The 26,457-nt window shown below is 38.2% G+C and overlaps 11 protein-coding genes across 11 annotated transcripts; 3 read left to right on the forward strand and 8 right to left on the reverse strand.

The window, feature by feature from the left end:
• Positions 1-284: 284 nt before the first annotated feature.
• Positions 285-856, forward strand: ups1 (mitochondrial phosphatidic acid transfer protein Ups1; the record flags this gene model as incomplete). The annotated part of the gene is made up of 2 exons (XM_056181188.1): positions 285-364; positions 424-856. The coding sequence occupies 2 exons, from the start codon at positions 285-287 to the stop codon at positions 854-856; spliced, it is 513 nt and encodes a 170-aa protein (XP_056037106.1).
• Positions 857-1,106: 250 nt separating this feature from the next.
• On the reverse strand, positions 1,107-2,450 carry mtg2 (mitochondrial translation factor (GTPase) Mtg2; the record flags this gene model as incomplete). The annotated part of the gene is made up of 2 exons (XM_056181189.1): positions 1,107-2,294; positions 2,358-2,450. The coding sequence occupies 2 exons, from the start codon at positions 2,448-2,450 to the stop codon at positions 1,107-1,109; spliced, it is 1,281 nt and encodes a 426-aa protein (XP_056037105.1).
• Positions 2,451-2,778: 328 nt separating this feature from the next.
• Positions 2,779-6,606, reverse strand: tpp2 (tripeptidyl-peptidase II Tpp2; the record flags this gene model as incomplete). Its single annotated transcript, XM_056181190.1, has 1 exon — positions 2,779-6,606. The coding sequence occupies one exon, from the start codon at positions 6,604-6,606 to the stop codon at positions 2,779-2,781; it is 3,828 nt and encodes a 1,275-aa protein (XP_056037114.1).
• A 373-nt stretch (positions 6,607-6,979) lies between these two features.
• Positions 6,980-8,572, reverse strand: gid10 (GID complex subunit Gid10; the record flags this gene model as incomplete). Its single annotated transcript, XM_056181191.1, has 1 exon — positions 6,980-8,572. One exon carries the CDS (start codon positions 8,570-8,572, stop codon positions 6,980-6,982), a length of 1,593 nt encoding a protein of 530 aa, XP_056037113.1.
• A 949-nt stretch (positions 8,573-9,521) lies between these two features.
• On the reverse strand, positions 9,522-11,540 carry sls1 (mitochondrial inner membrane protein Sls1; the record flags this gene model as incomplete). Its single annotated transcript, XM_056181192.1, has 1 exon — positions 9,522-11,540. One exon carries the CDS (start codon positions 11,538-11,540, stop codon positions 9,522-9,524), a length of 2,019 nt encoding a protein of 672 aa, XP_056034908.1.
• Positions 11,541-11,909: 369 nt separating this feature from the next.
• Positions 11,910-17,597, reverse strand: sec71 (Arf GEF; the record flags this gene model as incomplete). Its single annotated transcript, XM_056181193.1, has 1 exon — positions 11,910-17,597. One exon carries the CDS (start codon positions 17,595-17,597, stop codon positions 11,910-11,912), a length of 5,688 nt encoding a protein of 1,895 aa, XP_056034907.1.
• A 656-nt stretch (positions 17,598-18,253) lies between these two features.
• pgc1 (phosphatidylglycerol phospholipase C Pgc1) lies at positions 18,254-19,410 on the reverse strand (the record flags this gene model as incomplete). Its single annotated transcript, XM_056181194.1, has 2 exons — positions 18,254-19,073; positions 19,289-19,410. 2 exons carry the CDS (start codon positions 19,408-19,410, stop codon positions 18,254-18,256), a joined length of 942 nt encoding a protein of 313 aa, XP_056034906.1.
• Positions 19,411-19,702: 292 nt separating this feature from the next.
• On the reverse strand, positions 19,703-20,008 carry gem6 (SMN complex subunit Gem6; the record flags this gene model as incomplete). Its single annotated transcript, XM_056181195.1, has 1 exon — positions 19,703-20,008. The coding sequence occupies one exon, from the start codon at positions 20,006-20,008 to the stop codon at positions 19,703-19,705; it is 306 nt and encodes a 101-aa protein (XP_056034905.1).
• Positions 20,009-21,444: 1,436 nt separating this feature from the next.
• On the forward strand, positions 21,445-23,499 carry pop2 (F-box/WD repeat protein Pop2; the record flags this gene model as incomplete). Its single annotated transcript, XM_056181196.1, has 1 exon — positions 21,445-23,499. One exon carries the CDS (start codon positions 21,445-21,447, stop codon positions 23,497-23,499), a length of 2,055 nt encoding a protein of 684 aa, XP_056034904.1.
• A 148-nt stretch (positions 23,500-23,647) lies between these two features.
• rer2 (cis-prenyltransferase) lies at positions 23,648-24,648 on the reverse strand (the record flags this gene model as incomplete). Its single annotated transcript, XM_056181197.1, has 5 exons — positions 23,648-23,761; positions 23,813-24,029; positions 24,076-24,192; positions 24,245-24,387; positions 24,442-24,648. The coding sequence occupies 5 exons, from the start codon at positions 24,646-24,648 to the stop codon at positions 23,648-23,650; spliced, it is 798 nt and encodes a 265-aa protein (XP_056034903.1).
• A 524-nt stretch (positions 24,649-25,172) lies between these two features.
• On the forward strand, positions 25,173-26,452 carry sum1 (translation initiation factor eIF3i; the record flags this gene model as incomplete). Its single annotated transcript, XM_056181198.1, has 3 exons — positions 25,173-25,235; positions 25,296-25,416; positions 25,650-26,452. The coding sequence occupies 3 exons, from the start codon at positions 25,173-25,175 to the stop codon at positions 26,450-26,452; spliced, it is 987 nt and encodes a 328-aa protein (XP_056034902.1).
• Between the last annotated feature and the right edge of the window lie 5 nt (positions 26,453-26,457).

Genomic DNA, 26,457 nt, shown 5'->3' on the forward strand with positions numbered 1-26,457 from the left:
CCACTCTCATACATCCCATACTCGCATCGTTCCTTCCATTTGGAGACAGACGAAAGCATGAAGAACGTCTTTTCCATCTTTTTCAAGCAGAAATAACCATATCCAGTAACTTTGTTTACCTTATAGTGAAATTCATTCGACCACACTATCCTAATAGTTCCTGCATTACTGACTTGACTTTTGCCAAAAAATCGTTTGCTTGCAGTCTAGCAATTCTTGACTGAATTGGGTGCCTTGAAAAGAAAAGGAAAGAGAACTTTTTTCAATTTGGTTAAGTCTTAGACATGTCTGTTTGTAAAGATGAAAGCGAGTTTGATGCCCCTTGGGAAAAAGTTTCGTCGGCATGGTTGCGAAGGTACCCAAAGTATGTGCATGAAAATTGAAATTAGAAGATTTTCCGATCCGTATTAACGGCTTTATTAGTCCTTATAGCTCTCACGTAGTGTCTTCCGATGTCTTAGAGCGATACATCGATGAAAAAGGCCGATTGCATACCGAACGACTTTTAGTTAAGCAAGGGAGAGTACCTCGATGGGCTTCGGAGTTCTTAAACGTGAGCAGATCTTACATTTTGGAAAGGTCCATAATCGACGCAAACAAGCGTGAACTCTTGAGTGAAACCTTTAATATTGACCATCTCAAACTCCTGAAGGCCATGGAGTATAATCGATACCAACCTTCTGAAGAAGATAGCTCAAAAACTTCCATAACAACTTTAGCTCAATTTGCTTCTCCTTTACGGCTGGGTTTGGGGCGTCGGGTCCAAAAATATTGTCTGAAGCGCTTTCCAGAACAGCTGATCGGCTCCCGACGTGGTGTATTATACGTTTTACAAAAACAAAAATCTATTTCTTAAAGCTCGCATATTCTTCTTCCTAATTTTTTGAGATATTTTGTCTTTACGCACCTTTTTCTTTTAATGCCCATTGCTTGCAACTTATCCTAATCCATCAAGTACAAATTTCCCTTAATTTACGCTATACGACCGATTGTAAGCAACGAATTGAGGCATTGCAAATAATCATATTCAAAGTTCACGCTAGACTTTCTTTTGGTACCATACATTTCACGTTCAGTTGACTTAATAAAATTAATTTAAGCATACATTACAAGCTTTTCATTTTGGTATACGCATCTGCCATACACCTCAAAAGAATGTCCATTCCTTGTCTTTGAGTAGCACTTATAGGTATAACACGTATCGATTGTCGTTTTTTCGATACCACGTCTTTTAGGCTTTCGAGTTGTTTTTCGGCAGAAATATCTGCTTTGTTTGCGATTACTACTGACAATCTCTCCACAAGCTCGGGATTGTATTCTTCAAGTTCTTTCCAAAGCTGCTGAAATGCTTCAGTGCATGAAATCCTTGCTTTTGGAGATATGTCTATTACCATGCAAAGAAGTTTGGCCCTTTCGATGTGACGTAGAAACTCAAACCCAAGTCCACGGCCATCGCTAGCTCCCTCAATGAGTCCTGGAATATCTGCCAAACGGAAGCTCACAGGAATATGATTATCAGAGATTACACGGACCGTTCCCAAATGTGGTTGCAGCGTTGTAAATTCATAATCTCCTACAGTAGAGCTTGCCCTTGTCAAAGAATTCAATAAAGTACTTTTTCCTGCATTTGGAAGCCCTACCAAGCCAATATCACACAAAGTTTTCAGCTCCAATTCAAAAACCTTCGACTGTCCCTTCAGTCCTTTAGTTGCAAACTTGGGAGATCGATTTTTTTCGCTCAAAAAATGTACATTTCCAAAGCCGCCAATGCCGCCTTGGCATAGAATTCTCGGTTTACCATCATCATCCATCAAATTATATTTTATCGGGTACGTATTTATAGGAGGAGACTTACTATAAAAAAGCTCTTGTGCTTGCCTTTCGGCTTCATCTTCAAAAGATGGACCATCCAAGGCTAGTTTAGGTAATCTTTCATTACCTGGTCGCTGGACCCATTGAACTGGATAATTATGACTCTGTTCTTCTTCTTCATTCAAATTTTGGATTTCTTTAACAATAGTTCCTGGTGGAACATAGATAATTGAAGAGGACCCTAAGCTACCATGGCAATTTCCTCCTTTGCCATTCGTTCCAGCAGTCGCCTTATAATGGCTCAATAAATGTGATAAATTATTAAAAGTTCCTGGCCTGGTAGCAATGTACACTGATCCTCCATCACCTCCATTCCCTCCGTCAGCTGGCCCATATGGTACAAACTTTTCCCGACCAAATGAAGAGCATCCAGCACCGCCGGTGCCACCTTTCACTTTGATTATAACTTTGTCTTTAAATTTCTGAGTTACAATTAGTCATCTAGATTCATGAAGTTCTGCTGTTCCACCTTTGGGTGGCCGTACCTGCTGTGTAGCAAATGCTCGAGCCCATGATTGCAATCCGCCCAGATTAATGAGCCTTCGTCCATGAATGAACATTAAGTTTCCAAAAATCATTATTATCAGGTCTAGATATTTCGTATTTTAATATTCCAAACCCATTATACTTCCACCTGGTTGTGAGTAGACAGTATAAAATCAAGGGTTGATGGTGTATTCATTCTTATTATTCATGGAGCTCTCTTTGAACGTTCTCTTCAGCTTTGTAAACAATAAAAACAATTCTACTAAGTTTTTATTTTGAATATATAATTTTGGTTGCTCATATTTAAAATCCTACATGAGATTATCTACGACTGGTCTTCAGACAGCATTCTTTTACAGTATGAGATGAAAATATAAAGGTGTTATCGAGATTTAAAGCTAAGTAATTCTTCCCTTCTGCTTAAAATAATTCATAACCGTAAGGAGGAATTCTTTTTACGGAATTAACTTTCGATACATCGAGCCAGAATGTCCAGCCCAATTTCTGCAACAAGTCTTTTTCTTCGTCAAAAAGCTTAGCAATGTCTGACTTTCCAGAATTGCCGTTCTCATTAATTTGTTTCATTAAAGCCTTCAAGGCTAAACCATATTGAGGCAAGCTCTTATAATAGTCCTTTTTAATTACTGCAACACGAGAATCAGAATCTTCTAACCAATTCAACAACAATTGATAAGACTTGCAATAACCATCTGCGTCTTTGCTAGGTTGCTTAGCATATAAAGAACACTTCACTTCAAGAGCTTTGATGAAGGCATCCTTTTGCATGGCGGTGCTCTTTTCCAAAATAGTGTCCTTTGGAATAGTGTCATCAACCTTCTTTTGACTGCTGTAATAACGGGAAAGCGCCTCTTGATCAATAAGGGACAAAATGGATTCAGCAACGGATAGACGTTCATTGTCTTCCTTGGCAGTATCCAATCTTGCAAGTTGAACTTCCAAGCTGTTCTTATAAGTAGATTGGAGGTATTTCAAGTGCTTATCTTTATCGGTACCTTCCAATTTAGATAGGAGGTCGACTTGCAACTGAACCAAATTAGGAGTCTCCTTGGTAGAGGAAGGCTTCTCAATGGGCTTTGAAGAAGGAATTAAGGATACAGGAACGGATGCTTTATCACAGTCATTAAATTTCAGAGTACCAGTAAGCACGGACTTGTCGTTAATTTCAGAAGGATATTCTTCAATCTCTGTACCAACAACAAAGCTCTTTACGATATTGGCTTCAACAACTGCTCGATCAAAACTTTCCTTTTTATTGTCACAAAAGTCTATGTGGTCAGAGTAAAGTGGAAGAGTGATCGATTTTTTCAACTTTTTAGTTAATTTCATAGTCAAGTTTTTGAATCTTTCTAGCTTGATTGGGTCCACGCTTAATAATTGTATTTTATACACATATTCACCTTTTTCAAGGGAATGGGATGATGCGTACATATCACCATAGTGAACTCTTTGCTTCTGAGAATCGAAAATCATGAAAAATATTCCATTAAAACCATTGTCGTACATGTTATGTGGAACAGAAAAATCTGCTGTCAAATCAAGCTTATCCTCCACTGTCAATGGATAGGTGTTAATCAATTCAAACAACTGCTGATTATCTGGAAGTATATCTCGTTCACCAAGAGGTTGTATTACAGATTCAGTTGGCTTGTAAGATTCGGTAAATTTATCAAGAGAAATCTCAGGCTTAAACTTCTCTCGACGAACGCTGATGCAATCAAGGCGTTCAAGTCCTTTATTGCCATGAAGTGTAATTTCACTTCCGTTCAAAATTTGAATACCATGGAAATTAACATCAATATCCAAAGTCATAGGTTCCAAAGAAGACCACCATTGTGCCATGCAAAGCTCAAGGGTATGTGTATCGTGAATGGGTACTAGTTTATTAGTCACTTCATTATCCGATACGGACATTATAAGTTCTGTGGATGCATCCTTGAGTTTTGTCTGTGGCAGAGTCTGATTGGTACTAATCCAAAGCATATTGGAGGACTCTAAAGGTGAAACGGCCTTGACGCGAATTTCAGCATAAGTAGCTCCCTTAGGGGGTACAAGGAAATTACGACGAATCAATGTTGGCTCGAAGGAGACATCACGAAGAGAAAAGTTTGCATTTACTACTGTAGATGGTTTCATGACCGTTACAGGAATTTCAAACAAACAACGTCGAGAAGCTTTAGTAGCTTCAAAAGCCTTCACTTTACCGAAATGGAAGCCAGTAGTTAAAACGGTAGGATCGACACGTACAGAAATAGCTCTTCCTGTTCCAGCCATCATCACGTACTCTGGAGCTTGAATCCAAGGTTGCGTTGTCGCAAGAGAAATTTGTACTTCAAATTGAGATTTAGCTGCTTCTTCTCCTTCTTCGAACTTGGGAGCAACAGTAAATGTGTGACGGGAAGGACTAGCAAGGTCAGCCATCTCACGAAGATAAACACCACGTTTGCTATTCCCAAAATTTCCTTTAATTGTGAATGAGCGCGAAGAAGCAGCTTCTGCATCAGACTCCGTCAAGTAACTATAGGCGGTATCGACTTGTAACATTCCAGCCTCAAATTCATCTCGCACATCCTTCGATGTGTACATGACCGCTTTCTTAACACCAGAAGCAGTGTATGCAATATTTTGAGCCTTAAGTGCTGACAAAATTAACGCAATACCACCACATGCTGAAGGAGAAGACATACTAGTTCCATTCATTAACTGGCTGTTTTGTAAGGAATAAGGAGGGACAGACGTAATGGCGCCGCCAGGTGCATAGATAGATACGCCAGTATCACCGTCTAGAGTAGGACCACGGGAACACCAGGTATATGGAGTATCACGCACATTTGAAAGAAGACTGTATTGGGCTTGCATCATGCTTCCAGTGACATATGCGCCTACTGAAATAACATCGGTCGTAGTTCCACCAGGGGCGCCGACAGTGGTATAAGCAGGTCCATTATTACCAGCAGAAGAGACAATTATGACATTCCTTTTGCCAGAAAGCTCATCGCGAAGAAGCTCAACAACTCTTCCCTTATCACAAACACCAGCATCTTCTCCAAAACTAATGTTAATGATATCAACTTCGTTTTTTACAATTTCCGTGCATGCACGAGAAAAAGCATGACTTGTTTCTAAAGAATCTAATCTTCCATCACCAATCATTAGTGAGACAAGTCGACATCCAGGTGCGGCACCATTCAGATCTGGCTTTTCAGGATGATGAGCACCAATGATACCACCAACATGAGTCCCATGAGTTCCGCTAACAGCGACTAAGGAAGTAACATTACCATTGTCATAAACATGAACACCGTAGCTTAGTAAATCTTTGGATCCAAAAGTGTTCCATTCCTGAGCAACCGAGAACGGACGAAGAGGTTTTTGCTCAGTCAAATCACCGGACTGACTTGCGTCCACGACAACATGCCAGTGCTCGCCATCATGAAACGTAACGATATCATAAAGAGGACCATTCTTTTCAAACTTTTCACCAAATTCCTTTAGGCATTCGATGCGAGCTTCTAGCTCTTTCAATTTCAATAATTTGTCTTTGTCGGTAGGAATTTCGGGGGTTTCAGCTTTAAACTTTGCATATTCTTCAGTAGTTTCTTGTAAAAGTTTTCGATTGTTCTTGTTCATATCTTCCGTCTCCAATCCTTGAAGACGCTTTCGTAAATCACTAGGGAAAAAGTCATAACCAAATTTGCATCCAACCCTCCATTTCTTGCTAGGGTTCTTCCATTTTTTTGAAAGTTTCAATGTTCTTCCAGAACGTCCTTGAACACTAATATATTCATTAGATGTACCATTATCAAGGGATTCCACTTCAAGTGATGTATCAACATCTCCTGCTCCGGTGCAATCAACGACATTTTTAAATTTGGCTTCTCCGGTACTCGTGAGGGAAAGCCCAGGCGCACCAGGATCCACACCTGTATCTAAGATACCCACAGTAACGCCTCGTCCATCATACTCTGGGTACTTCTTCAAGAACTCAAAAGCCTGAGTTTCATGCTTAGGTACTACACCATCAAAGGGAAAATAGTTACCAGAAAAATCTGAAGGGATCATAGATGTATTGTATTGTCGAGAAAAGTAAAAACTCCGCGGTTTACAGGGTCGGAAGAATGATATGGTAGAAGAGAAGATGGTCTGAGGTGCATTTTTTATATGTAATCTTATCTCCCAAAAACCCCTTGAAGCAACAAAAAATGGGTTTGCAATTCTAGAAAATTGCATCTATAAAGATTACTTGCTCTGCACTTAAAAGAGGGTATATTCACCAGGGACCGATCGTAGTCGTTGGTAAGAATCCACACTCTGACTACAACTGGGTGTGTCGGGAATCGAGATTAAACGCTTTTTCTTTTTGATTTTTTTATAACTATTATTACTAACTATAACGGCTTACAATGTTCAGAATGCCTTCTACGTTTGACGCCATGAAAGAACGGACAATGCAATGGAATATCTTGCAAAATGTAAATGTTGAGCTAAAATAATTTAATTACGTTTAAATTAATATGTATCTAGTAAAAACAAAACGAGGCCAAAATAAAAGTCTAATTGCTTCTTCCTTCTTGTATTATTTATTGTAGACCCATAAACCAACTTAAAGAAATGTACAGGCGGGAGAAAAGCTACAGTTCTTCGGATACAAATCGAGCGGTTGCGAACATGCAGTATTATGTGGGTCATAATAGTATCCTTGGACGTTGCCAGTTGCTCTTGACAAACAACAAAAGTAGAAGCCCGAGATTTTGTAGTTAGAGCGATCCACTTGATTTCCCAAGTATAATATATCTTTCCATCTCATAAAAATATACTTGTCACAAACTTTAGATAACTTTTTACCATCGGTGATAATATCAAGGAACATATCTGTATCCATGCTTTGAAAGGGAGATAGTTTGCGCCAAAAACAAATATCAACCTCTAAGGGAGCGCCCCATTTTTCTGTAGCAAAATTCTTATTTTCAGAAAAATCGAGTATTTCACCACTCCAGGCTGTAGAAATCGAAGAAGAACGACTCTCCGGATTTTGCGGATAAGCATCTAATTGACCTTCAAGTTGCATCTTTTTGTAGTCCACCAAATGAATAGATACATCGACAATCCAGCGATCCTTTGGATTGGTGGTCGAAGGCAGTCCACTGATAGAGTGACATCCTTCTAGTTGAGTGCCTTGGAAAACAGAACCACTGCGGAGCCACCAAGAAGGAGAAAGAAATCTGACCCGTTTCTTCGTCCGCCGAGATTTACGCAGTAGATGCAATCGTTTGTGCCTGGAAAAGAGAGAATTTAAAGAGTTTTTTCTTGGAACGTTATTTCTGGAAATAGATCGCGAGGAATTACCGCTTCCACTAAACTCGCGACCTGCCAAGCTGTTCAGATATGATAGCGCTGAATTCTGCAACGAATTACGGAAATTCTCTAGCGGATGAGCTTGAGAAGCTGTTTCATTTGACGAAGAACTACCACTGCTCAGAGAGTTGTGTTCGGAACGGTGTCCAACCGTATGCTGATGTTGATTATTAATGAGAGAAAAAGAGCGATGAGGGGAAATAGGACGTGAATTGTTTTCATGTGAAAAGAAAGACTGTGATGATTCATTACGCTCGGAGGGAAGAGGGGGAGTAGGGGAAATCGAAAATGGTGGCCTTAAAGTCACTGGCTCAGCTCTTTGATCTCTGGGGGATATAGACGATAAACCTAAACTGGCATCCCGATGATCGTTAGCTTGCAGATATCGATTCAACCGTAAGACACGATCAACTAGTCTTTCCGTGTGTGAAGAAAAAAGGGCAGGTAAAGGCAATGCTTCGTCGTAATTCATTTCAGTGAGCATTTCAATCCATTCAGGAAGATTTCTTCTTGAAATTCGAGTGGCATTGCTTCGAGAGAGACCTACCGACCTTCGAGATTGTCTATGACTTGGATGAGGGAACGACGAAAAATTGGATGAAGCTCCATCTGGTCGTGGCAAAGATTGAGAATTCAATGAATCTTGTGAAGATGGTCTAGTATTCAGCATCGATGCTGATGATATGTGATTGTTAGAATTTCGCCGACTCCGTTGATTTAAGGAAGGATGACCTCGATGAAAAAACTGTGAATTATACCAATCGGGATTGGAGTCATAGAAACTTGGCTCATGCGTAAAGGAAGCGACACTTTCAGGTAAATTAGACAGAGGACGCGGCATGAAGATAAACGAAACGAATGCAATAAGGAGATGTACTGGTAGCAGCGACCGTAAATTAAACAATTAGGGTATTAACTTAATAAATAGAAAGGAAAATATTTTTCCTTTGGCGAATTGCGCTTGATCGTAGAAGAACGGCAATAAAAAACTAATATACAGATTTAAAGAAACGAAAAAGTACAAATTGACCTTGAAGCAAGGAAAAAGATTAATAGAGCGTTATCAATAATCTCAAATTTGTAAAGAATAGGAACAAATAATGCTCTTGATTTGTAACAATTCAAACTGATTATTTCTGGTGCCCGACAAATAGTTCTTCTCAAAATGTACTTCGCGGACAACAAACACAAAAAGCAAACCTTTACGATGTAATAATACGAACAATTAACCCTTCTTTCTATATTCAATAACCGTCAATACTATATTGAGAACGCAAAACCTATAAGTTTTCTTCTTCAGCCGAAGGCAAATTTTTCACTAGCAGCAATAAAAGTCCAGTTTTAAAACATTTAAATGATTATTTTTTGTAGTAAAAAACCAGAAAAACTTTTTAAAGCTCCTTCTAGCCACGAATTGGCCGACAATTGTAAAATAAGATTTATGGCCCAAGTTGGTTTAGGTAGAGTCGGTTACTGTGAAAGTCCAAAATTTCACTAGGCAGACGAAATATTAGAGAAACGATTCACATATTCAGAAATACAAGTTGAAAGGATAACAGTAAGGCGGTATGAATTCCAGTACATTGTCGGTTTTTTAACAGAAAAAAATAAGTTAGAAGCAATGCCAAAGTATACAAGTAGGAAATACCAGCAACATAATTGAAGTTATATTTTATATCGTATATAGTTCTTAGCCTTAATTAATGTACAGAAATTGTTTTATCATAATTATGAACAGCAACCATCTGCTGTTGATGTTTCACCAAAAAACCAGGCCCATTCGCTTTACCTTAATTTGGAACTTCGTAAAGATCCACAAGTTTCCAAATATCTCTTAAAAAGTCTTCAATAGAAGAATCTCCTTCTACTTCCAAAACTGTTCCAGTAAAATATGGCGACATAACGTAGGAACATAGTAACTCTGAAGTCCCCCATTTGAATTTTTTGCATTCGCGCTTTTCATAAGTTTGCAAGTAAAAATCCTGCTGCAAATCCCCCTGGGGAGATGAAAAGAGAAATCGCTTGGGACATTTATGGAATTGTTTCGTACTTAAGTATGGAAAACATTGGGCAGCATAGTCGTCAAACGAGCCTTCCCAAGGGATTGTTTGACGACTGCAGGAACTCATTAATAGGTCAACAAAGTGCATTGGTAAAAGAATCTGGCTTTTATGATCATTTCCCATAACCAAGTGTTTTTCCTGCCTTTCTAAACCATCATCTTTATTTGGAGATGTGAACGCCATTTCTAAACATCGGTGATTATTAAGGTGATTCGATTCGGCGGTTGGAAGAAATACTAATTTTCTATTGTAAAAGGTCTCGCAGTGAAGCAACTCTTCTTTAGATAATGTATGGAAAAGTGTCGATAAGAGATTGGGTATACCGGGAATAAAAATGTTATAAGCATTTCCATTAGTCCCTTTTGAAACGGCTAACGAATGCAATCCGCTTTCTTTCGAGGAAACGTATTTGCTATGGAATAAAGAGTGTCCAAATGTTGCTTTTAAGGAATAGTCAATAGGCATATTATTCGTATTAGAAAAAGATTGTTTTTGCATTTCTTTTTCCAACAAAAAATTACCTTCATACTCTTTTATATAAGAACTGATTGGTACGTATTCGTTGTTTTTTTGAGCAATCAGAGGAGTAATCAAGGTATCATCAAAAGGTGTGGTCGCAGGAGTAGATGCGAAAGTTGGAAGAATTGTTGAGAAGTTTTCAAAAGAATCGCTTCTTTGAATACTCGTATTCCATGAATATCCAATATCTTTCATCCACCTCTTCCAAGTATTGTTATTTTTTGTAAACCATGGCATAGAAAATGCATTGTTCCTAGGGCTAACATTATTATTCAACTTGTTCGACGGAACCATAGAATAAAACCTATCTCCACAAAAAAATCCATTCACCAATGCATATAACGTCCTCTTAATATCTTCAAAAGTTCTTCCGTCTTCAAGAATGGAACTGATTTTCAATTCACTTTTGTTCCGAGGTTCAAGAAAGGCGTTGGTTTTTTGAGAAAATTCCTTAAGGTTTTCTTTGACCAACGATACTAAAACTTCCGGAAACTGGAAGGAAGCCGCTTGTATTTGGTTCAGGCGATTAAAAACATTATCCTTCATACTTTCGGCAGCTTTCTTCTTTCCCTGAATGCGAATACGGTAATCTGAAACGTTGAAGAAAACATGACAATCATGCACCATTGACAGGTTTTTGACATCGGCTGCCTTATCTAATAGCAAGAAAAACATGCCAACTGGGCTGACCTGTAAATCCAATTCTTTCACTAAATCATCCTCAATTGATGTCTTAACTTCGAGCTTCCAGTGATCTTGTAGAAAGTACTTGATTAATGATATTTTATTTCGTTTTCCCACTCCCTTAAGCGTTATAGATTCAACAAGTTTTCGAAGCTGCTGCACTCGAAATGACTTATCCAAGACTTTTTCAAGTTGAGAAAATCTAGCCAACGATATTTCTTTTTCTTTTGGTTTTAAAGACTCCAAAGCTCGGCGTAATTCAGTTATAGACTCTTCGTTCCCTGGTTCTCTTAAAAGTTCTGATGCCATCGATTCAACAAACTTATGAGTCACTGAAGGAACATCTCCACGTTTTTTGGAAGAAACTCTTTCCCGCTTAGGTTCTAAAATGATAAAACGATCGTTCTCCTTGTTTTCTTTTGTTACTGAACCGCTATGAAAGCCCTTAGCAAAAGCAAACCCTTGAGGCTCAGGACCTCTTAAAAGTCTCGTAAAGTACGGATAATTTTTAATATTTTTAATTTTGATGCCATTTTTTAACATTTCCTATAACAGATGCATTAATTATGCTGCACACGTTGAGTAGGTAATCTTACGGTTGGTGTCGAGCTGTAAGGCTTGGTCAAATCTTTTTGGATATGTCAACTGTCAGGAGGGAAAATCAAAAAGCCTATAGCAAGTAAGGTGATTATCAAATATTTAGTATCTTCCTTTCTAAATACAGGAGGATTTGTTTTTGATTGAGAACATGGTATATGAATCAGACAGTAGTTATCTCAATAAGTGAAAAGTCCAGCAGAATAATGTAGTATTTAATCTAATTAATATATAGAGCTATAGATAGATTCATGATGGAGTATTAGAAAATCGTAACGTTAAATCATTAGACCGGATATCTTGCGATATAGATGTTTATTGCTCGAATTCAGCATATCGCTTAAAGAACTTACTCATTGAGGTTCCTAATGCTCTATCAATATGTCCGCAAGCAAGGATATTACAGAAAAGATCGTAAAATTCCTTGCGCCCTCGTATAAACTGAGTGTCTTCTAAAGATATTATATACTCAACTAAACCAGTGATGACGGGCTGGAACGCGGCAACACCCTTCACAGGATTGTCAAAAATAACTCTCTGAAATCCACGGATGATTAATTTAGAAGCATCTGAAATCTTCTGTTGGAAGGCATTACTAAACTTTTCAAAGTCAGGTTCGTTGTCACTAGATTTCCTCAAGGAGGAAATACATTGGAAGCTAATATATAAAAACAATTTTGCACAGGAGGCTTCTTGGCTTAGAAGGTTCGGCATATGGTCCACTATCCCGGATGACAGAATCTTTGCACGAATTCCAATATCTGAATTGAATGATTCTGCGAACTTCCATGATTCACCCAGCAGATCCAAAAGTACCAAAACTTTGTCCTTTGGTATATCTGAAAGAATGTTGTCGAAATGCGCAAGCTCCCACAAACAGTTTATCATTAGCAATTGTAATGTACACTTAACAACGATGTTCTTTAATTGTTGTTTTTTCGATTTCCCCTGCTTGTTTATATTGCTGAGTTCGCCAGAAAATACGGAGTTGGTTTCAGCTTCTTCATCGGTTGATTCAGTACCTGTCTGTGGATACAAAGAATGATCTTGGAGTTCGACTGGCAATGTACGTTTAAATAAATCGCTGATGCAGCGCACGACTTCATCCCAATCTGTCCCATTAAATTGCTTTCGGTTTTTCTGAATCAACTGCAAGCAACAACTAATCCCAACCTTAGATAGCATGTTGTTTTCTTGGCATATACATTTCTGAAGTAAGGAAAGGACATTCGGCAGCTGACTACGAAGTCTTTCCATATGCCTTGTGAAAATTTCAATGAAAGCTCGCAAGGCTTCTACCATAGTTGTAAGGATCCATACATCTGTTTCCTCGGTATTTTTTGCCATATATAACCTTTGAAAATTTGAGATTGAAACGATCGAAAATATGGATAAAACAATATCCAAGGACAACTTATTTAGAAATTCAGTATCAAAATCGGCTACGTGTCGATCCAGACAGTTGAATATAAGCTTGACGGCTCTTGAGCGCACTTCCAGATCTGGAGCTTCTTTAATAATGTCTCTATATGCAAGTAGTAAAGGGAACCAATAAAGCTTTTCAGATTTCGAAGAAAACACGGGCACATTCTCACTCTCACAATTCTCTATAACATGTCCCTCCAAATTTTTCAGCATGTCGAGGCTAACTAAGCAGAATTTCTGATTACCACCCAACAACGAAAATTTAGAAAGACACGCAACCATTTCAGAATAAGCACCTTGTGAAAACACACATCTTGAATGGTCATTATAGATAGAGGATACAATAGATAATGCATATTGTAAAACAGACGCGTTATGAATTTTACTGGCGGATGCTAATATTTGAAAAATAGGGCCCCAACCAGATTTTATGTTTTGATAACGAGCTTTAACCATCTGATCGACGCAGCGTAAGACAAGATCGTTGATTTTTAAATCTTGGCAATTATCCATTGCATGCTTAAATGGCTGCAAAAAATCCTTCTGAAACTTAAAGTGGGAAAGTTCTTCAATCTCCAAAAATTGCATGGAAAATTGACGAAGCGAATCCAAAGCAAAGGATGCAATTATTGAATTTTCGTGACAGCTTACTTGAGTAAAGTAATTTCCTAACAGTGACCAAATGCTAGACCACTCCATACGAATACGGCCCATGTTATAATATGAAATTTCCACGAGCTTTTGTAAACTAAAAAGTCTTGGGGTCGCCAACTCTAGCGAGCATTCTATTTCTTCCCATGAGACTCCAATAAGGGCTTTTACGAAATCATAGATACCTTCACTTCCTAAAGCACGTGTATTTGAGAACACCATATCGACAGCCATTACCACCTCACGGGAACTGTACTCCTTGGCGACTTCCAGAGAAGGTGGTTTAACAGAAGCGGTTGAATTTGATCTATGAGGAATGCTACCACTTCGTAAAGAACGGTGTCCTTTATCAATAGAACGAGGCCTAAATTTCGTTAAATTTATATCAGGGATTGAGTTTTTATCCACTCCAGCTGTTATTAGCTGAACTCGTTCAAGTTGACTTATACAAAGCAGAATATCCTTCCAAGAATCTTTTAATTGATTTCCATGTGTTAAAGATATGTCGAGCAAAGCCCTCAATGCATCCATGTTTGTTCGCTGAAGTTCTGAAATATTGTTGAGATGAGTGAATTTTGTGAGAGTTTGTATAAAAGCATTCCTGGGTAAGTCCATGGAAAAGACGCAAATAATATCCACTGCACGTCTAAAACCCTCAAGAGATAACTGAATTAATGTAGCATCAGAAGATAATTGCACGGACTCAGATAATGCTGCCAAAATAGGCATCCAAACAGCTTCAAACATAGGACCGACATGTTCAAAATGCCTTGCGGTGTAATAAATATCATTGGCTGTAAGTTTACCTTTCTGCTTTTGTTCCTTTATTAAATCCTTGAATAATGCTTCAGTTTTATTAGCCATCTCATTTGATGCCATATAGTAAGCCTCTCTCTGTAAATCTCGACCGACAGTAGCTAAAGCATTACTAATGTTTGCAGCAAACCCAACACTAGCATGGGTAGGGAAGTAATTGTAAATAGAAGCTCCCTGCTCGTCCTTCATTACAATTTCATTTTTTTGAATATCATCATACACGTCGACCAAAAACTCATCACTTAAGTTTGCGCCATCATCAACACCTCTATTATTCCGAATGAAATCTTGACAAGTCATACGCTGTTTAACTTGCGGAGAATGTTGGTCTGTGTTGAGCATAATGATAGAATAAGCCAGCACATAAGCCGTATCAGCATTCCTAAACGTACCCAAGTTATCGTCAACGTATCGTTCCGCGAACTTTAACATAAAGCGATCTATTTTTTGCGCTTCTCCAGGAAGGCGAAATTTTTGAAGAAATGAGCGAAGAGCATTTACAAATCCTACATCTTTGAAGCTCATTTTATCAACAAATGCGTGCATGATAGCAACATTCTCCTCATTTCCTTCTCCCAAATATTCACCAACGGCAGCCTTGTTCAGGCCTTCGGTATCCAAGAGGAAACTAGCGATATTGCTTGCAGAGTCGGATTCAATTAAGTGTCTTGAAAGCAAGAACCTCATTCCTTGCTTCGGTTTGTAATTAAACTTTTGTATCCCTTCTTGTAATAGCTTTTTATGATGCTTCAAGCTTTCAAATTGGGAGGGATCATCAATCGCTAAAGTTGTAGCAGACGTATCGAAGTTCTCTGTTGATGTGTCATTATTTCGAACAGAAGAGACATCAGAAGTGCTTCTTTGACTTTCATCTAATCTAGTAGGTGTAAGGTTATCTGTATTATAATGATTTGAAGAATCACTCGAGTCGAAATTTTGGTTACACCAGCCGTATAGGGAAGAAAGTGCGGAATTGAGGCACTTGTATGATTTCAATTTAATCTGATAATCAAAGAAAGGAGGATCATGGAGATGGGAATAAACTCCTATAAAAGAAATACTTAGTTGCGGAAGATCCTTCAAGTCGTTATACACGAATCCCACCCTGTCGATAACAGCATGCTCCGGTTTAAAGCTAAATCCAGAAGGAGGTGCAACAGTTTTCTGGCTCGCAATTCTCGCTAACGTGACGATGATACGCTCATATATATTTTCAGAGTTTCCACTAATACAATCGTAATTTAAGTATAACTCGATAAGAGTTTGCGGTTCTTTGCAAATTCGATGAAAAACATTTAACAGAACAATCTTCTGCTGATTACTGGAAGATCTCATCTCAAGAATGGGAAAAAATATTTCAGTAAAGAAAACTTCTAATTCAGCTTTCATTATGTTCTTTAGGTCAGATAAAACAAGCCAGAAAATTTCGCATGAAATCTCGAAAACCGGAAGAACATGACTGACAACATTTTTTGCTAAAGACAGACAGATATATTGCTTAACAGCTTGTATTAATGGTGTAGAAGGAGACGAAGGAGATTTTATCATTATACTCGAATTCGAGAAAATGTCCATGTGATTATGGAGGATGCGGTAAATTAAGTGAAGACTCATCAACTTAGAACGCATCGAGTGTGATTTCAAATCATAGTCATTTTCATAAGGAACGGGCTTAATTGACAGTTTACAAAGAGCGCGAATAATCAAAAAGGCATCTCTTAAAAGTTGCTGTTCCAGGGTTTCTTCCTCCAATGGTGCTTCTTCTCTTACTTGATCGAAACTTTTACGCTGTTCGAAGGACTCCAATGTGAGTTTGCTTTCAGGAGGATCAGCGGTTAAGACATCATTCGGTTCTGGAACAGCTAATTGCTCAACTGTAGTTTTAGAAGGAGTCGCTGCATCGACTTCTTCCTGTTGATGAAGCTCGCCGGATAGTCGACTAAAAACAGAATCCACCATCTGCATTATAGCAACCTGGGCTGTGGCTTGTATGGTAGGGTTTTTACATAAAAGAAAAATATTATACGTCTGTCTCACTGCCAAAAGTAAAGATGAATGGCGAATTAAAGTTCGCTGAGAAGTTACAGCTGCAAGCAAAGCCTTAATAATTTGTAATTGAACTTTTTCGGGAGTAGAGTCACCAAAAAAACATGAAGCGATGGTATTAACAACTCGTTCCATCAGTGACATCTCTGGAGAATTAACAGCAGGGGTATCAAAATAGTTGTAGTCAATTAATTTCGCAAAGCAATCCAAAGTTATTGTTAGCAGGGTAGCGCTATTTGTTTCGCAAGCCATTACAAGTGGGTCAAGGATAGTTTCAGGGAGTAAAAAGGGTTGTTTTTGCAGTTCAGTTTGCACATTATCGATAGATTCGCGGAGTTTTCTGTGTTTCTTCAAAGATTTAGCTTTGGACATTTGCTTAAATGCGTCTATAATAAAGAGGTGTGGATTGAGTTTTCCTGAATTCTGGAACGTTGGCCGGGTTACCTCTTCAGGACGTTCGTGTCGTTCACTATCGGCAGTCGATTTCCTGGCTAAATGGCTGGCCACCTCACTTTGTGATTCAGACTCTTCTTCGTCAACCTTTACATCCGGTGTTTTGGCTGGATGCCTGGCATTTGGTTGAATATCTACTTTGGGTTCATGTATGGGAATATCTTCAGTTGCATCAGCGTTATCTGTCTCAAATTGGGATTGTTCTTCGACATCGTTTGAAGCGGAAGGTTTTGGGTTGACATCCTCAGACGCTACATTGTAATCACCAGAAATTTTCTCTTTTTCTGATTCGGTGTTATGATTTGTTTTCTCTGCTTCATTGACTGAGTCATTGAGCCCTGTCTTCGACTGATCCTTCTCATTCCTTGTGTTGTCATCATTACCGACTCCACGGGTATTCATTTCCTTAGTTTCCTTTGAAAAGTCTCCTAATGTTTTCTCATTAGAAGCAGTTTCGTTTTTACGTTCGTTTTCTGAAGGATCTGACGACCTGTCATTTTTCGTCTCTTTCGTCAAAGTAGCATTCTGTTCTTTTCCTTGAATATGAACTTCTATATCATTTTCTAGGTTATGAGAAGCTATCGCGGCTGCTTCTTGACCAGAATCTACCATTTTAATTCATTCGAACGTCTTGCTGGTAGAATACAGACACCCACTACAGTAAAAATGGTTTGCCTATAGTAAAATCCTTTTTAGCTATAAATTATAGATAAATGAAAGTGTTTTTTCCTTTACAAATAGCTTAATTCTTAAGACACGCAGGCAATTCATAGTTTGCATACAGACTAAATATCAAATTAGTGTCAACAACTTCAAGAGTTCAAACTAGAGACGAACCAATTTTTATGGTATTTCACATAATCAGAAATGAAATAAAAAAAACTGAAAAATGAAAGGTATTATTATTGCTTATAACCGACATCTACTAAACCGTACGCACTAAGAGTACCATTCGTGATTTGAGACAGGAAAAGAGTAAATTAAAATAAAAACAACAAAATATAATCAAACTGTATACGCATGGTCAAAAAGTCTAAATGGATACTCGATGAACTCCAGACTTCAATTTAATTTGTAAAAGACACATTTTAGACTAGAAAGAAAAGAACAGAACAGAACGGAGGCACAAGCTTGAACCAAAGATTACCAACTTATACAGCAGAAAGAAAAGCTATGAAGCCAGAATAACCACGCAACTGACGTTCCCATAGAATTTTCAAACCATGCCGGAAAAATTAACATAAGCATAAAACAAGAAGACAGAGAAATCATAGAAATAGGTTTCTAATAAGGTAATAAATGATATTTACACGAATAAATCCGATAAGAAGGAGGATCCACTCTTTATAGTCAAACCAATACCAGTTTCTTGTAAGGATGGGGCCATTACAAAGTGCCTTTCCTATAACGGGATCATCAGTAATAACACCATCACAGTCTCTCTTTAAAGAAAGGTAGAAAGCAGCGGTAGTATTCACAGACCATGTGAAAACTTTCTTGTTTAGAGCGTGTACCATATCAATAAAATCCTGTGAAGAAGGAAGCAAAAGCGTAGCTACGGCTATACTCACTCCTATGACTCGAGGATGCATCACAAAATATTGTTGAGCATAAGAAAAGTTAAATCCAAGATGGCAAATTCTGATCGTAGGAGCGTATTTGTCACAAGCCGGAAGAAAACGACGGGACCAAATACAAAAGATCACTTTATCTTCCCAAAAGTTTAAATCAAGGTTGATGTCTAACATAGTGTCAACCAGTTTTTGGATAATGAAAATGTCAAGGTCGGGCTTTATGTCAATATATAATTGAACCCCAGGATACTTTAGCAATTCTTTTAAGAACATATGGAGTGTTGGTAAAGGCTCATAAGGTTCTCGAAGGGTTCGAAAATGACCATTTTCACGTTCATAATCAACGTCAAATGTGCTTACATCTACTCCATACATACGCTTCAAACTTCGGTCGTGAGAAATACAAACAACTTCATCTTTAGTAAGTCGAACATCGGTTTCGATATGCTTTATGCCAGCGTTTGCTGCTTCTCGAAATGCAGCAAGTGTATTCTCTGGCTGCTTGGCACTATATCTGTCCGTTGGTTAGCATACATGTATGAAGAAAGATGAAAGAATCAAGTAATGCAATTTACAAATGCACAACACCAGTCGTCATAAAAGCTGGTTTGGCCGGTCTAAAAAGATCCGAACGCATCGCCATTCATAGTCGGAAACACAAAGCTAGTGTTGAGTACTTTGAAAGGTGTAGCTGGAATTACAAGAAAGTAAATGATAGGAATGACTTACCCTCTGTGAGCAATAACTATTTTAGTTTCTTTCTGATTTTCATTTTGGACCAACGAGTTTTCTGATGATGCATCAGAAAGCACCTGGTACTTTCCATGATCATGTAAATCCAGCTTGCTCATTTTTAATAATTAATTTCAAATTCGGAAATTTGATATAGGTAAATGGTTGAGGATAAGGTCAAGAATGAAGTAGATTTGGAATGGTGAAGATGATATCACCTATAAGTACCAAAGATAGATATTGACATAGAACAAATTTGTAAATTAAGAAATGCCGATTTTCCCTATTTTTTTAAATTCGATCTTAAAAGTACACACATCAAGACTAAAACATCATTCCTCTTATGTGAATCTCGATGAAAAGATAGAAACTTCAATTCACGGCCATCGGCCATCAAGCGAGTCTTCAGGATTAGCTTAAAAGTTGATCCCACTCAAGTAATGCTTCTGATGATAGAGGTTGCACAGAATCGTCTTTCTCAAAGCTACGAACAGCATCCGACATGATACTGTATACACGGTGTTCAGCTTCTTCGGGATGTGACGAGGTTATGGAAGAAGAAGAAGAAGAATCTTTTAAAAGGAATAGAGTTCCAGACACTGGATCTATATTCCAAAGGAAGCCTTCTACAGGGATTTGGTCATTGCGAAAGAGGACGCGAAAAAGCCTACCGCGATTTTCCTCAATGAGCTTTGGCTTCGTTTTATAAGAATCCATGGTTAGTTATAATGTGGATTTGGACGTACTTTTCAAGTAAAACGTTTTATGGATCCAGTGGAAGTGTTGTGCTAAGGAAAGGTTCCTGTAAACAACGCGTAAATAAAGAAGCAAGAAAGAAGAAACGCGATTTCATTTTTTAGTTGTGAAGTTTCCGATGGGGTAGTAACAATTATTCAAAAAGTTTATTAAAAGATGCGAAATATCGAGATACGCGCTCTTGGTTTGATGATTGGACTCTTTCGTAACTACTTGAGCATGCAATGCGTCTCTGTTAAATCTTTGATCTTTGATTTAGTTCTCGCTTTTTCTTTTTCTTTTTTTTTTTTTAAATGAGTCGCTTTCGATCTCCGTTCAAGGTTATTGTATCACCTTTCCAGCATCACTAGATTTCTTTACAATCTTGGAGACACGGCGAAGCTTTTTATTTTATGAAAATCGTCGTTAAACTAATTTAGATCGCAAATGAATGAAAGGTAAAGCTTCCTCCCGTGAAACAATTGATGGAGCGAAAAAGCTCATCCAGGTGAAATGAAAAATCATAGCAATCATCTTAAAGGTCGCGTTTCACACCAATTTTTGAATACTTACCTTTAATTGCTAATCCAATTATTTCTTGATGTCCTTTTCTATTTGTTCTTTTTTCTGGTTAAGCCTTCAGTGAGTCTGTTTGTGGAAAAAACTCATTCCACATATATTGCAACGTGAGCTGTTAAGACACCTCAACTAACGATTTATCCTTCATTTCAATTATTTATCTTTAATCATATGCTGGTCCTAGTACTGTAAGCTGACAACTTTTCATTTGAAAATAAGTACAGCCCATGTTTGACAATTGCATTCACCACTAGAAATCAATTTCATTATCTTTTTTGTAATCCTTTTATGAGTTACACTTCTAGAATTCTCTTCTAAATGGAATGAAGTTGACTAACAAAACAGTGTCTTGATCGGCCTTTTTCTTAATATTACTTTCAGCTTCTTCTTCTTCAAAAATAATATTTATTATATATTTAACTCATATTTCCTTGTTAATTCTTCTGAAAACTTCGTTCTGACTAGCCTGGGATCTCAAACATCCTGGCACACTACGTTGCTCCATTCGTACTGGGCAATTTGACAATGCATTTTTTGACTAGGAATTAGGATTGTCGAGGTTTTATTTCTTAAAAAAGACATAACAAAACTCATTTTCTCCATTTTATTGTCCTTGGTTTCTTTTCGACTGTTGTTTTTTATCATTAATTCTTCAGATAGTCCTTTACCTGTAAAGAGAACACTTTTTGATCGATTTAATACTCTCAGACTTTGTGTTCCATTTACAAACCATTTTTCTAGTTATACGTTATTCGCTACGAAACTGTATATGAATCCTTAATATTGTGTTCGTCTTTCATTTCAGTCATACTCCTTTTAAATACTTTGCTGCCTTTCTTATGTCTTCTAATTATTTCTCCGAAAGTTCTTCTTCTAATATTAATGATTCTTTGATGAACAGCAATCCAGCAACTCCTCCAGAGCCCTCCGACACCTCAGCCCTTTCAGAAAGATATCAGGATTATTTTATCGCCTCTGCCCAAAGAAAAAACCAAAGTAGGTATGATCATTATCCCCTGAGTAAGTCGGCCCTCCCGGAGTCCTTAAAGCAATTCAATGTCAATTCTGGAAATGTATCTTATCGTTTCTATGACATGGCTTCTTCAGAAGATGTTAGAGAATTCGATCTTTCTCTAGTTCCACAGAAAAATTCTCTTGTATCTCAGCCTTCTTCTCTATCAGAAAGAGTAAGTGTTCGTCATCGTAAGCGGATTTGCAGGAGAAACGATGTTTCCTCTATATCGAATTCATATGCCATTCCTCCTTCTCCAAAAGTGGAAGCACCATTAACTCCTATTAGCCAGAGGGGATCTCCTTTCTGTTCTTCTTCCCAGACTGAACCACTGAGTTTGACGTCAATTGCTGAAAAGTATCAATCATTGCCTGAAAACGTTCAAGCATATACCTTTTTTCAAATGCTACGTTCTTGTGAACGGAGGAGCATGCGGCCGCTCATGAACAAATGTGAGCTTTTGTTGAAGAAGGATTTACTGGCACATTTACCTAATTTCATTGTTCGCAAAATACTGGGATATTTGGATTTCCCGTCCTTTTTAACAGTAGCTCTTGTACATAAAAAATGGAGGGATATAATTTCGTCATTTACTTGGTATTGGAGACTACAATTTGAAAATTCGGGATTCTCCGTTGACTTGCAAGATTGGAATTATGCTTATCCTTTGAAACCTCCACCACCGTTTCTACATAATAATCATGTTGCTGATGAATATTTTTACGATATTTTTAAAAGACATTACTTAAAAAAGCAACGCTGGATTTCTCCAGCTATACCGCCATCTCATCTGTCTTTTCCTGTACACGATTCGGACCGTATGGTAACTTTCTTAAGGATACATAAAGACAAAATAGTAATAAGTTCAGAGTCTGGAAGTATCCAGATTCATAGTGCCATAACAGGAGCTTTGGAAGCCCGCTTGGAAGGTCATAAAGATGGCGTTTGGGCTGTCCAGATACATGGCAACACTCTTGTTTCTGGATCTCTGGATAAAACAATTCGTGTATGGAATATAAAAACCGGAGAATGTACACATATTTTTCGAGGTCATACGTCTACAATCCGCTGTCTCGAAATATTGAGTCCGAAAAGAGTCTTTCGTGATGGAAGAATTGTTATCGAGCCCTCGCGACCTTATATAGTTAGTGGTTCTCGGGATCATACTCTTCGAGTATGGAAATTTCCTGAGGAAAATGATCCTCGTTATCTACCAAGTGAGTCTACATCTATTGAGCAATGGGAAAAGAATCCATATTATGTTCATACGCTCATGGGACATACTGAATCAGTTCGATGCATTTCAGGATACGGAGATATATTGGTCAGCGGAAGCTACGATTATTCCATAAGAGTCTGGCGTATTTCTACCGGCGATTGCTTATGCCACTTGCGTGGGCATACTCTTAGAGTATACAGCGTTCTCTACGAACCGGAGAAGAATCTTTGTATCAGCAGCAGTATGGACAAAACTGTGAAAGTATGGGATTTACGAACGCGAGCTTGCTTACACACCTTGGAAGGACATTCGCTACCGGTTACATTACTCAATGTTGTACAAGATAAGCTCATTTCTGGCTCTGCTGATTCAACGATACGAATATGGGATCTCAGCAGTGGTACTCAGCAAATGGTAATGTACGCGAACGGTGGATATATACGAACTTTGCAAGGCGATGAACATAAAATTGTTAGTAGCAATGACGGATCTTTAAAACTATGGGACATAAAGACGGGAAAGCTACTGAAGTATCTATTGACAGATGTTTCAGGTATTTGGCAGGTCCATTATGATGAAAATCGTTGTGTTGCAGCTGTGCAAAGGGACAATCAGGCATACTTGGAAGTTTTTAATTTTTTTGGTCGTGATTCAAAAATGTGAAATTTAAACAAGCCGCATTTTTTTACTCTCTGTCAGATGTCAAACTTTGAAATACTATCATTAATAGATTATTATTTATTAATTCATGGTTAAAAGAAAGAAAATAAAGTGATGAGTAGATTACATAAACGTAAACTCATAGAATATCTTATGCATCCTGTTGACTTTCAAGTTGAAAACGGATGAGCATTGGAAAGAAACGCCAAATAGAAAAATCGGGCCAATAATTGTCTATAAAGCTGATTTGGGAATCCTCATGGACCTTAAATTGATTAGTAAAGTAAATAAAAAAAGGCTTGATAGACATTCATACCTGCCACATTAAAAAGTCCGATAGACGTTCAACACCACTGGTACGAATTAACCAATCGAGAGGAAGACTGTCGTTCAAAAGAAGATTCTTTTCAAACAATGCTTCATCAATATCTTCTGGCACAATTTTTTCATCCTCGGCTAAGTGAACAATGCTTTGCACAGAGTTGGATATTTCGTGACGCGACGTATATGGAAAGCAAACGTTTAAAGTAGCTCTATAACACTAGTCAGAATAAAGAAAACTCGGGTAGAAAAGCTTACCTGGTATTATTCTTTGTTGATTCAACGACGTTGACGACAGTTTCATAAACGTCCGGTTTCAAACGGGCAAGATCACCAACAATACGAATTCGAATGCCATATTGATCGACCATATCTCTAAAAAGAACGTTGTTAATACGAATAGGAACCAAGAAGCAATAAAACGTACCCATGAGCGGTAATTTGAGTGAGACTGTTTTTGGCAATATCCATGAGTGTATCAACTTCGTGTTTTGAACGCTTAAAGTTTTCTATAGAAAAGGCAAATGCCGATACTTCCTTTACGCCCATCTTAAGGCAGACTCGAAGAAGCTAAAGAACTTCGTTAGTAAAAGCAAGTGACATTACAAAACAGACGGTGCCTACATTCTTCAAAGCCTCAAAGCCTAAGCTATGACCTTCAATCGTTTCTACACGGTGCTCGCGAGCCCACCGGCGATTTCCATCCATGACAAATGCAACGTGTTGAGGAACTTTCCCATGTTGAAGCGCACGAATCACAATTTCTTCTACGTGTTCCAAACCCCATAGTAAAGGAGGAAAATGAGCCAACCAGTCCAACAAGCTACCCATGGTAAATAGACTTAAATAACAGCAATTGTGAAAGATGTAATAAACGAATGAACGTATATTTTAAAAGGATGATAGAATTCAATGGTATCTGATCCTCTTTAGTATATTTTTGCCAGCAATTCTCTTTCAAATCGTAGACTTTTTCTTTGTGACACTTCAAGCAAGCCAATTCTAAGAAACTCGTAACAATCTCAAAGAAATACCAGAAGAAATTCTTATATTAATAAATAATAAAGCAAAGGACACGAACACAGTAAAAATTATCCAATTTCGAAGGAGATAGACAAAACGAAAGAGGTGGTTGTTCTTGTTTACTTTTCCATCCTCCAAACGTAAGTCTCCAATCATTTAAGTATATACGTTCATCTACCTAAAGCCGTTTACGGAGGTCTAATGCACCAGCTTACAATATACTACGCACTTTTAAATGAAACTTATAGAGAAATAGCGAATAATCGGTAAATGTAAGGAAAGACTACATTCATGGTGAATTCGTTTTCATCCTTTACCAGACACGACTCAGGATGAGACCCATCATCTTACAAGGGCATGAGCGTCCTTTGACACAAATTAAATATAATCACGATGTACGTTCGTTGATGAATTGGTGACTACGGAGAGGAATAAATGTGCTAATGCGTCTGTAGGGTGATTTGTTATTTTCATGTGCCAAAGACAAAGTAATTAACGTTTGGTTCTCCCATAACGGAGAACGTTTGGGAACTTACGAGGGACATACTGGTGCCATCTGGACCTGTGATATTAGCAGTAAGTAAAATTTTTGCAAGGAAATTCCTTGAGAGCGTGACGCGCGATCCATACACGGGAACTTGGCGTCAGGTCATATTTGGTTTATAAAAATAAGGAAGAGGGACTTGTTGAAATTAAGACAAAAAAGTTGGGCTGACGCGCGGTTTTGGGCTCCCATTTGGATGGTCGCGGCTCATGAGAAGATTTCTGAGATGCTGTGATTGAAGACGTTACTAATGACTGATGTGTAGAAAATAGTGGTTTAATGGCTAGTGGTGCTGCCGATAACACAATGCGCCTTTGGGATGTTAAGACCGGAAAACAACTGTTCAAATGGGACTTCCCCACTGCTGTGAAGCGTGTAGAATTCAATGAGGATGACTCCCGGATTCTTGCCGTCACGGAACAACGTATGGGTTTTTCTGGTACTGTCACTGTTTTCCGCGTTCCTTCTTCTGAAAACGACGTTGCCGCCGAAACTCCCTTGTATGTCATCACAACTCGTGAATCTAAGGCTACCGTTGCTGGCTGGTCTTATTTAAGCAAGTATCTTATTACTAGTCACGATGACGGCTCCGTTTCTCGTTATGATGCTTATACCGGTGAGTTTTTGGAGTCCAAGCAAGTTCACAACATTGGTGCTAGCATCACCGACTTGCAATTCTCCCCTGATCGTACATACTTCGTTACTGCTTGCAAAGATACCACCGCCAAGCTCACCGATGTTGACTCTTTCGATGTTATTAAAACCTATCTCACCGACACTCCTTTGAACACTTCAAGCATTACCCCAGTCCAAGACTTTATTGTTCTTGGTGGTGGTCAAGAAGCTAGAGATGTCACTACAACTGCCACTAGACAGGGTAAATTCGAAACCCGTTTCTACCATGCTATCTTAGAAGAAGAATTGGGTCGTGTCAAGGGTCATTTTGGTCCCATCAACACAATCGCCGTTCATCCTAAGGGCACTGGTTATGCTAGTGGAGGAGAAGATGGTTACGTTCGTGTTCATGCATTCGACAAAAACTACTTTGACTTTAAGTACACTTTGTAAAGATA

This window comes from Schizosaccharomyces osmophilus, chromosome 1 (genome assembly GCF_027921745.1).
Source record: "Schizosaccharomyces osmophilus chromosome 1, complete sequence".
NCBI classification, from domain to species: Eukaryota; Fungi; Ascomycota; class Schizosaccharomycetes; order Schizosaccharomycetales; family Schizosaccharomycetaceae; genus Schizosaccharomyces; species Schizosaccharomyces osmophilus.